Genomic DNA, 11,830 nt, shown 5'->3' on the forward strand with positions numbered 1-11,830 from the left:
AATAGTGAAGACATCAAAACTATGAAACACATATGAAATCATGTAGTAACCAAAACCGTGTTTAACAAATCAAAATATATTTCAAAGTAGCCACACTTTGCCTTGATGACAGCTTTGCACACTCTTGGCATTTTCTCAACCAGCTTCATAAGGTAGTCACCTGGAATGCATTTCAATTAACAGGTGTTTTGTTAAAAAATAAATGTGTTATTTAATTCCTTCTTAATGTGTTTGAGCCAATCAGTTGTGTTGGGACAAGGTAGGGCTGGTATACAGAAGATAGCCCTATTTGGTAAAAGACCAAGTCCATATTAAGGCAAGAAACGCTAAAATTAGAAAAGACATAGGTCAGTCAATTCTGAAAATTGCAAGAACTTTGAAAGCTTCTTCAAGTGCAGTTGCAAAAACGATCAAGTGCTATGATGAAATTGCCTTTCATGAGGACCGAGACAGGAAAGGAAGACTGAGTTACCTATACTGCAGAGGATAAGTTCATTAGAGTTACCAGCCTCAGATTGCAGCCCAAATAAATGCTTCAAAGAGTTCAAGTAACAGACACATCTCAACATCAACTGTTCAGAGGAGTCTGCGTGAATCAGGCCTTCATGGCCAAATGCTGCATAGAAACCCCTACTAAAGGACACCGATAAGAAGAAGACATTTGCTTGGGCCAAGAAATATGAGCACTGGACATTAGACCGGTGGAAATCTGTCCTTTGGTCTGATTTTTGGTTCCAACCGCAGTGTCTTCATGAGACGCAGAGTAGGTGAACGGATTATCTCCGCATGTGTGGTTCCCACAGTGATGCATGGAGGTGGAGGTGTGATGGAGCTTTGCTGGTGACACTATCTGTGATTTATTTAGAATTCAAGGCACACTGACACAGCATGTCTACCACAGCATTCTGCAGCGATACGCCATCCCACCTGGTTTGCGCTTATTGGGATTATCATTTGTTTTTCAACAGGACAATGACCCAACACACCTCCAGGCTGTATAAGGGCTATTTAACCAAGAAGGAGAGTGATGGAGTGCTGCGTCAGATGACCTGGCCTTAACCCAATTGAAATGGTTTGGGATGAGTTGGACCGCAGAGTGAAGGAAAACCAGTCAACAAGTGCTCAGCATATATGGGAACAAGACTGTTGGAAAAGCATTCCTCATGAAGCTGGTTAAGATAATGCCAATAATGTACAAAGCTGTCATCAAGGCAAAGGGTGGCTACTTTGAAGAATCTCAAATATATTTAGATTTGTTTAGCACTTTTTTGGTTACTACATGATTCCATATGTGTTATTTCATAGTTTTGATGTCTTCACTATTATTCTACAATGTAGATAACAGTAAAAATAAAGAAAAACCTTTGACTGGTACTGTATGTATTTTAAGGGTTCATTCATGGCTGTACTGGATCCATAACGGGTCACCAAAGCAAAGGTTATTAAAATCCAATCTCATAATCAATGACCTTATCCATTGAGATTTTGAAGCCATTGACCCAGTAAACATTGATGACATTTTCAAAGACATCCACTTCTAAGCAGTGGTTGAGGAATCATGTACATGACGACCCCTTCTCCCTTTGTCATGTTTCAAAGGGATACACTGCCATCTTGTGGCGGTACACAGAAAAATGGTTACCATTGTTGGTCTGTTGGTAAAAATTTGAAGGAAATATCCAAGGTGCACAGGAAATGCAGAAGCTAGAAAATATGAATTACCTACAAAATATCTAAGGGATTCTTATTCGCAAGGTTAAAGGTAGGGTAAAAAATAAAACAAATAAAAATGATTTCATATCATTTGGATAACATTGAGAGATAAATGTGATGCAGTTATCACTGGTAAATCACACAATTCCAGTAAGATGGATGTGTACTACTAACTAGCCAAAATGTCACCGTAGTGTACCACATTTCCAACAAAATATGTTCATGGGCAAGGAAACCTATTTTACTCATCTTGTAATTACTTTTTAGTGGTGTCGTCACCATACTGCACACAGAGACATACAAATGGTATCCACGAGTACATCCGACTTAGGGTAAGTAGAAAAACGGTTGCCAGAATCTCTACAGTATCCCTTTAAAGTTGGGTACATCAATGTGAATCAGAACCAGGCAGTATCATTATGTCCAAACAAAGCTCATGTTGTCCACTGTCATACCGTTCTTAATAGCCAGTATCCCTTTAAGACTATTATTGGTCTAAGAAGCATTCTCAATAGAGATTCTCAATTGAAGGTTTAATCTGTGCCTGGGAAACTGACCCTAAATGTCAAGCTCAAGTCAAGTGTAAGAGCATCTGCATAAAGTATAATACCTTTGAAGGAAATGATTAGCCTCCACTTATGAAGAGGTAATATAGCCCTTATGCTCAACTAAGGCGTTCTCAAGTAATAGTTATTGGAACAGGGAGTCAGTCCTCACCCACTGTTGTAAAATTACATCTATTATATACATCATTTGGAGCTAAATTAGCGTGTTAATGTCATCCCCTAGTAATAGATGTGTATTAAAACTCCTTCACTGTGCAAGCTCTGACCTTTTTTACAGAGCAATAATGTTTGAGTGAGTAACTTTATGCTAATAGAGATTTAAAAACTGTGGCTCGTTAAAACAAGGATCTATTTCATCAATGCCAACCTCAGTAATATGGAAAACATTCAGAATAAGCAGGTGTCTCTTATTCTGCACATAGAAAGACTTTGGGTCAGTAGATATGATACATTTTGTGCCTGTGGAGTTAATTCAAAAGGACCAATAGAGAAAAATGTACCGTTGCAGAGGTGCAGAATCCAGGGGTGTATTGGTTGACCGAGAGGCATTGTGTCAACTATTAACTTGGTCCGGCCAGATGCTCGTGCTAGCAAACTTGCGACATTGTATAAAATATTCCGGGCCCTTAGTTTCCCACGCCAGTGAGCTCAGGACAGACACAGCTGTAAACTATTTGCACAAGGGATAACAAGTAATCAGGTAGGCCTATTTTATGATGTTTCCACCAGATCAGAGCATGACATTTTTTCCCCCTTTCATGCTGAGTGGTTATGGAAAGGGAGAGAGCTCTAAAGACTTTTCAAATTGGCTATGTTGAGGAACTATTGTCATTATCAATGGATGTAAAAACAGACTTGGTTGACTCGCTGTTTGAGGCGAAGAAAACATTACTTTGAGAAGCTCCACAGTGATGGTGAGTTAAGTCAATCAGAAATAGTATCAGATCCCCAAATGGGCACATTTATAAGCTTACATTTGCACACAGGACAGGTAGCCTAGGCCTACTTCTATGCGTAATCTGGTGCACGTCCTTACTCAAGATTGTCAGGAGCGCTCTAAACAAAAGACAATGAATAAATTGACAACTGGATAATGGAATGAAATAAACCACTACTTTTTTTATCATAAGTGTAGCCTAGGTTGTGCGCTCTGCAAACTACGTGTCCACTCCTACAAAGACAAGACAGTAATAATAATATATTGAATGCATTAACAGGAAATTACCATAACCAAATAAATATTGTCGATTAGAAATTATGGTAATTAACGGTAAATATACTACCGGTGATACTGGTGTGCCATTTGCAATGTCTACTCAGACAGGCATGAATCTGACAGGTGTCTCGTGTGCCATCATTTAAAATATATTTTACACTGCTCAACTAAAAATATATATATATTGTCAACCAACAGCCTATCGACCAAACAATCGACCAGACAACTAAATAGGGTCAGTCCTAATTAGCGCACACCATAGCAAAACATTTTGCACAGTAATAAAACAAGCGTTTCCTACAGGACAAATTCAAGTAGGTCCCTCCCAGTTTGGCCCATTTGGATCCTAGTGAATAATACACCCCTCATGAGAGTTAAGGAGGGGTTATTCATATAGATAATAATGGACTTAGTTTGTACCCATTCACACAAAAGATTAGTGTCAAAGTGTGTCACTCAAATAAGTACTCAAATTTTTCCTTACCAGTCTACTACAGGCCAGGGGAGACTACAATTCCCACATATTTTGAAAAATGGGTTAGTTAACAATCTCTTGATGTATGATGGTTCTTTTTACTAGTTCCTTCAACATCCACACGGTTCTCTAACCATGTCGTATGAAGTGAATACATGTACCGAACATAATAAAATTTCACTTAAAACAGTTGAGGCACTTTTGCCAGTTTAGAATGATTATATGTATATCTTGTACCCAAAGTGTAAGACAGAGCAGGCATATCCTGTTGGCTGTTGAGTGTATTGTAATTATGACACAGAGAAGGGAGGTATTGCCTTGTACTTGTCCAGAAAACATACTTTAGTCCACCTCTGCATCACCCTTGACTGCTCATGAAAGCACAAACCTACTCAACAGACAATGGAGAACACTTTAGCTCACTGAAGCTCTACTCGTCACACTGGACTGCCTTCTGTTATTCCCACAAAGTTAAAAAGAAGCTGGCAAAAAGAGACTAAATTGGTAATACACTCCTACAGCCACACTTCACGATTCTCCACCAGAGCAAAAAACAAGACTGCAGAGTCTGCCGCCACTTAGATTTTATCGACCGCAGACTTAGCCCCACATATTAGCCACACGTATTTCACATGTGCTTTCCTTTCTGGGTATGGAAGATGAGGGTTGTCGAGCCACCTCGAAAATGAAATAGATCTTAGTATAAGCCTGAAAAATGTGGTGCACTACAGCAGTGGTTCCCAAGCTTTTTTGTTTACTGTACCACCAACTGAATTTTGCTCTGCCCGGTGGCGCCCTGTAGTACCTGGTTGGGAACCACTGCATTGCACGATGAGTACTTTCACTGCAAAAGCATGGGTGTTTACGCAGACATGTGGATTGGAGTGGCCAGACAGGAAGGAGGCAGGCGCAATCCCTTGAGTGACAAGTTGCTGTCCTGTTGCACTGATCTGCAGCACAGTTAGTTAGATGATTAGTCTGTTTAATTTAGGGCGGGCTGTTATCCCCGTGTGAGAGTGTAATCCAGAGAAGGATGCGGCCATGGACTAAGCTATTTAGTCTACAGTGAGGATCCGCTAGCACCATTGCCAGCTCCCCTGCTGCACTGTCCTCTACTGTAATCCTAGTGTAACTGTGCTGTACTGAAGTGTAGTGTAGTGTAAACACATACAAGGCTGCCAAGCTTGGAGGACGACGAGTTGGTCCTCTGTTTCAGCAGCACGCTCCCCTCGGCAGTGCAATGGGGCTCTTTGAGGTTGAGGTGGAGCCCCCGTGGCCCCCCGGCACCCTCCGAGGAGGAACGTAGCCGGCGCTCCATGCGCATCACCTCGTGGTAGGGGCTGGCGCTGCTGCTGCACATGGACACTGTGGAGGGCAGAGCACAAGACACGTGATAATATTTTTGCTGACGTGGAGACAGGGAGCTAGGCAAAAAAGTGGCGAACAGACAAGTAGGCAGACTGTCGAATGCGACACAGACAAACAATTGCAGACTACACGGTGGGGGAAAAACTTAAAAACAAGCAAACAATCAATTGGCTATCACAAGCCTTGGGGCTGGAAGTGATCCAGTGTTTTGCAACAACAGCTTCGGTGAGTTTATGGAAAGAAATTATTTTAGATGACCTTTACACTAATGTAAAGGCATTTTTCCAATATAGTGAGGGAATAAGGCTACTTTCACTAATTGATTGAATTTGGGTTATAGATCTACATCATCACGGAGCACACTTTTCAGGTGCAAGTATAACTACTTACGTGTTATCACCAATACAAAGTAACCTAAGCAACAGACAGACAAGAAATAGGCTTACATCAGAAATGAACAATAACAGTGCTGTGTTAATCATTATGGATAGCCTAACACTGCCCAAAACCAGTAGACTAGCCAATGCAGTTCACAAACAGTTGTCTTCAGAAAACTATTCAGACATAAGGATGTTACAAGCAGTGCCATACTGTTTCAAGTTTGGTATGTGAACGGTGGAGTCTAGTGGGCCATTTCAGAAAGACATAGCCAAAGGGTAGGAATTTGCACAGGAGGTGTTATCCAGGTGTGACTACAGCCTACAATGTCTTAGGAAACTGCTGTCCATTGGTTAATAAATATACCTTTAAGAGGAAATAGTTCCCACTGTACTGAGAACAGGCACGTGGGCCTAAAATAGTGCTGCTCAACCCCCTAATGAGTCTTGTCGATCTGACTTTGGTACTTTCAACATCATCCAACCAAAGAGTCCATAAAGTATAGCCTACATTGTAGACCATACCTCTGCCTTCTGAATGTGAAAGCAGTGTAAATTTCAACCACTTTGAACAGAAGATGTCTATTTGTAGGTGACCGAAAACACAAATTCAGTCTCAAACGGTGGTAGGCAATACTGTGTACAAACACTTTGGCCAAAATATACTGAACAAAAATATAAAACGCAACATGCAACAATTTTTACGATTTTACCGAGTTACAGTTCATATAAGGAAATCAGTCAATTGAAATAAATTCATTAGGCTCTAATCTATGGATTTCACATGACTGGGCAGGGGCGCAGCCATGGGTGGGCCTCGGAGGGCATAGGCCCACCCACTTTGGAGTCAGGGCCAGCCAATCAGAATTAGTTTTTCCCCTACAAAAGGGCTTAATTAAATCAGAAATATTCCTCAGTTTCCTCAGCTGTCCGAGTGGCTGGTCTCAGACAATCCCGCAGGTAAAGAAGCCGGATGTTGAGAGCCTGGGCTGGAGTGGTTATACGTGGTCTGTGGTTATGATGCCGGTTTGACATACTGCCAAATTCTCTAAAACGACATTGGAGGCGGCTTATGGAAGAAAAATGAACAATCAATTCTCTGGCAACAGCTCTGGTGTACATTCCTGCAGTCAGCATGCCAACTGCATGCTCCCTCAACTTGAAACATCTGTGGCATCGTGTGACAAAACTCCACATTTTAGAGTGGCCTTTTATTGTCCCCAGCACAAGGTGCACCTGTGTAATGATCACGCTGTTTAATCAGCTTCTTGATATGCCACACCTGGCAGGTGGATGGATTGTCTTTGCAAATTAGAAACACTAAGAGGGACGTGAACAAATTTGTGCTTTTTGTGCATATGGAATATTTCTGGGATCTTTTATTTCAGTTCTTGAAATATGGAACCAACACTTTACGTGTTGCGTTTATATTTTTGTTCAGTATACATGTCAGTAATTTACAATTAGCTTTTCACAAGAGCAATGCGCCTCCTCTGTATTATCAATGAGTCAATCGCATAGAGATCGATCAGTACTCCGCATGTTATTCAATTAATTGTTCAATTCTTACCTGTGTGGGGTTTCCTCAGGTGACATGACCTGGGTTCATGTCTACCGCAGCACGCTCCCTTGCCTGGTTCCTGGATGAGCACTGTGTTCCTGGACCTCCTCTCAGACTGCTCTGGATTGGAATGGTAGCCTTTACTACGCACTGGGCCTGCCTCGCTCTCACTAGTCTCCGTCTGCGCTGGTCTGACCTCCTCCACCATCACAACATCCTCCTTCTCTTCCCCTTCTTCCTTCTCTTCCTGTGATTGTGTTGGTTGTTCCGGTGGCATTGGTGGTGTTGCAGCTGTTGCTGGTTCTGTGACAGGGACTGCAGTCTCAGACTCTGTGGTGTTTGCGGTGCTGGTGTCTGGCAGTAGGGGCTTGTCTGTGGCAGCTTGGGCAGGCATGAAGAACACCTGGGAGGTAGAGACGACATGGCTGAAGTTGTCTGGCGTGGCGGCGAGGCTGGGGGCAAGCAGCACGTCCACCTCAGACACAGAGTCCTCTGTGATGGGGACATTAAACTCGGAGGGGGTGAGGGCCGTGGTGCGGTCCTCAGACAAAATGGGCGACTGCAGGGAGCTCTCCCCCAGCAGCTCGCCCGGCCACGAGCCCGGGGTACCCCCTGACGTCGGCGGCACTACACTCACCACTGGGGGCTTGCACTGCTCAGAGTTCTTGGAGAAGCGGTGGTGGGCAGAGAAGGACTTGGGCAGCAGCTGTTTCTTCTGCCTGTACGAGCGCTTGCTGTCGCCGCTGAAGTCATCCAGATACCCAGAGTCATCGCCCTCGTTGGTACCTGAGCTGATGCAGTTGATGAACACGTTCCTATTGGCCGTGGAGGTCACCTTCTCAAAGTCTTCAGTCTGCGAGCGGGTGATCTTTTTCTGCCGGTGGCCCCCAAAGCCAAAGGAGTGGCGCGTCTTGGCCCGTGGAAGCACAGCGCCATCTTGGAAGCCCAGCGGAGGGTTGTTCTGGCTGCTGTTGGTGTCCTGGGCTGGGTCCAGAGGAGGGGTCTGGATGCGTGGCGGCTCACTGTTCCTCTTGCTGCTGAAGCTGATGGAGGGTGTGCGGAACAGGCTACGGCGCTTGCCCGTGCTGCTGTTGCTGGAGTTGGTGCTGGAGGGGGACGAGGTGTGAACGCCATTGCCCACGCCGGCCGAGGATGGGGAGGAGGGCAACGAGTCCTGCCTCTTACTTACGCTCCGCCTGAAGATGGGCAGCCTGGAGACGAGCGTGGAGCGGCGCGACCCTGATTCGCCCATCAAGGTTCAGCGGCAGTCACTCTGCAAAACAGACATGACACAGTCAGAGAGAAACCACGCAACCTCAACAAACACCACAACCATCAGTCTGAAGATGCACTGTCCATTTCCTTGTGTGCATTTCCAAAAGTACCATTTGACAACCTACTGAAACTATTAGGCTACAAGCGTAATGTAATCTACAAAAAAAAATGTGTGAATATAGTGTACTATATTTATACTCTCTGTAAGATAGATAGACATGGTATTGTCTAGAGTGACAAAATAGAAGAAATAGGCCAAGTAGCCATTTCAATGCAACAAATCTAACCTATATAGCAGCCTACAGTATTGTCCTCAGTCACACATTTCAATTTAAAACTGAGGGGAAAAAAATTCCGGAAACCTATAATTAAGAGTATGATGGATGGATCACACAACATGTATAGAATTACACAATACCTCATAAATAAAACAACAACTAACTTTACTATAGCCTTATCTTGGCCTATTCAAATAGAATGTTTTGCATATCCCGGCTAAAAATGGCCCACGGGGGTATTATCAAACTTAGAAGTTCTATGAAAAATACAGATAGGCTACCTCCAACGCGTTACTGATTGCATGGATGGAGCAAAGACCCACAGAGAAAAACCAGAGATAGTAAGGTCTATTTTCACTTGGAGTTGAAGATTCAATATGAATGTCTAATAAGCCTAGTCAATTTCAACACAAGTTAGGCTAAGTGTAACTGGAAAGATTGCGTACACAGTACAAAAGCTGCAGAAGAGTCTTAGAACTAGGAGGCCATCGATATCATCAGCCTAACATTAGTGACATCTCAAATACATTTTATTATAATAAGCTACTTGGCAAACAATGTTAATAAATCACACAAGCAATTAATACTCTGTCATGCCCATACTTGACAGTGCTGGTGAATTTCTTTTTTTGGGGGGGGGGTATTTCTGATTTCAAAATGAAATCAACATAAACATGCCATAGACAGCATCCCAAATTGCATCCTAATCCCTTTACAGAGCACTACTTTTAATGCTACTGTGTATCACGTGTCCTACTAGGCAAGTAATGTAATGTCTTGGCATGAAAAATCTTTCTACAGCTCTCAATTCATGGAAGACCCAAGGTGTGCAAAAGGATGGGTGATTCCATTTGATTTCAATCACTTTTTGACCGCACCCCAGTTGATTGGAGCACACATATTTTATAGTAACATTATAATGGAATATAACAGAATAAAATACAAATAATAGTTTTCCCTTGTCATGGGAATGTGTGGAACCACTGTCATATAAAAATATTTTTGCTCTTTCATTGGCTAGAAGAGTCCCATCTGATCTCACCTCCCTTCCATCTTTGAGGACATTCATTTCCATTGTTAGAGCGGTTACTTGACTATCTTGTCAATATAATAGAAAATCTTTGTTGGAATCAAATGGAACAACCCGAAAGTGACAGGAGTTTTCTGACAACACTCGGACTCCCGAGTGGCGCAGCGGTCTAAGGCACTGCATCTCAGTGCAAGACGCGTCACTACAGTCCCTGGTTCGAATCCAGGCTGTATCACACCCGGACGTGTTTGGGAGTCCCATAGGGCAGCGCACAATTGGCCCAGCGTCATCCAGGTTTGGCCGGGGGAGGCAGTCATTGTAAATAAGAATTTTCTCTTAACTGCATAAAAAATTAAAACACGTAACAATACAAACAAAAAGATACTGTACTATAAATGCTATTGTCTTCATGGAATGCAGGACCTATGCATCATCTCACTAGGCACATTAACCATGATGACAAAAAATATGGCTTTTTACCAATTTGTATTCTTTATAATGCCTTTATAAATAATTCAAAATGTGTAAAAAGCCTCATCTTTGGAGTTATAACATGGCTATAGGCACATCATCTCATCTTTAAAAGACTAACTAGGTCTAAAGTTGAATGCAATGCACTAGCTAGGTAATGTTGTCAATCATGCCACAAAAATCCCTTCCAAAAAGGTAATGGAGTAATATGACTACTAGCCTAGCTAGCTAATTCACTGTTGAAAAACACTGACAGTTGTTGCACTGGTGTATATGATGTAGCAAACTACAGCTGCTGTACACATTACTATTAAAATGTTAATGTGGGTATCTTGATAACTCACTAGATGTAATCTGGAGTAACATCATGAGGTAGCTAGTAAATTGTCACCTTGCTATGAATTTAGCCAGCTAGCTAACATTAGCTACAGAGGTAAAAAAAAAAAAAGATATTGGATATTCGGGGGATATTTGGTTGTCGCTCATCAATAGCTCTTAGACAAAGCGTACCATGACTACGAAAATTATATATTCACAATCTAGGGAGGATGGACAAAAAAAAAAAAAGCTTTTATTTTGTCAATCTCTTATTTTCAATTTTTCAAATCATCAATAGCTCTTACACAAATCATGCCATGACTATGTAAATGTTACCATAAACAACAAGAAAAACTAAGCAATGTAAATAAATATAAAGTTAATTTTTGTCCATCCTCCCGTGATTTAGAATATATAATTTTCATAGTCATGGCATGCCTTAAATTGAACTGAAGATTGAAAGCGACAACAAAAAATCCAACACATTTTCTAAATAATAACTGTGGATTTATTTTATTTGACATATTCTCCCCTGATTCTTGAATATATAATTGTTTTGGTCATAGCACGCTTTGCGTAACAGCTACTGAAGATTGAAAGACACCCAGCAATTTTTTTTTAATCTAAATTGATTCAGAATATACCATCTTCATAGTCATGGCATGCTTGGCTTAATAGCCATTGACAGGAGAAACCCGAATATCCAATATAAAACCAATTTTACCTCCTTACATTCGCTAGCTTCCATATTTGAATACAGGATAGCAGCTCGAGCTGTCAAACGTCAACGCTGTAAATGCCAATGTCCAAACATAATCTCAATGTTATTTATGGAACGGGCAAATCATGGTCCGGGCAAGTAATTAGGACCAAATACTGCCATAATACGAAAACTACAGACGACTCAAATCTCGCTGTGTTTTTGGCTGAAAAGAAAGGTGCACGCATGTGTGCGCGAGTCCCGGCGAAGAAGCCGCAGTTAGCTAGTCAAGATAGCAGAAATGTATTACCTTCAGCTGAATTCCAATGTCCAGGCTGCTCCTTCCAATGACAGACGAAGCTTGTCTGAATATATTTAAACCTCTATTGATTGAATATTGATAGTTTTGCTATATCTGTAAGATTTTCATGTGGCTGCATAGCATGGTTGATTTAATAATCTATCGCACAAATGCACCTCAA

General features: G+C 41.9%; 1 protein-coding gene across 2 annotated transcripts in view; it reads right to left on the bottom strand.

The window, feature by feature from the left end:
- ccser1 (coiled-coil serine-rich protein 1) overlaps positions 1 to 11,830 on the bottom strand; it is a 106,578-nt gene extending 94,748 nt beyond the window's left edge. For both annotated transcript variants that reach the window (XM_071353974.1, XM_071353975.1), the window contains exons 1-3: positions 11,659 to 11,830; positions 7,286 to 8,549; positions 5,142 to 5,335 (exon numbers count right to left, since the gene is read on the bottom strand). In XM_071353974.1, the coding sequence (XP_071210075.1) occupies positions 5,142 to 5,335; positions 7,286 to 8,528 (1,437 nt within the window). In that variant the 5' untranslated portion in view covers positions 8,529 to 8,549; positions 11,659 to 11,830. The remainder of the gene's footprint in view (positions 1 to 5,141; positions 5,336 to 7,285; positions 8,550 to 11,658) is intronic.

The sequence above is a fragment of the Salvelinus alpinus genome, chromosome 19 (assembly GCF_045679555.1).
Source record: "Salvelinus alpinus chromosome 19, SLU_Salpinus.1, whole genome shotgun sequence".
NCBI classification, from domain to species: domain Eukaryota; kingdom Metazoa; phylum Chordata; class Actinopteri; order Salmoniformes; family Salmonidae; genus Salvelinus; species Salvelinus alpinus.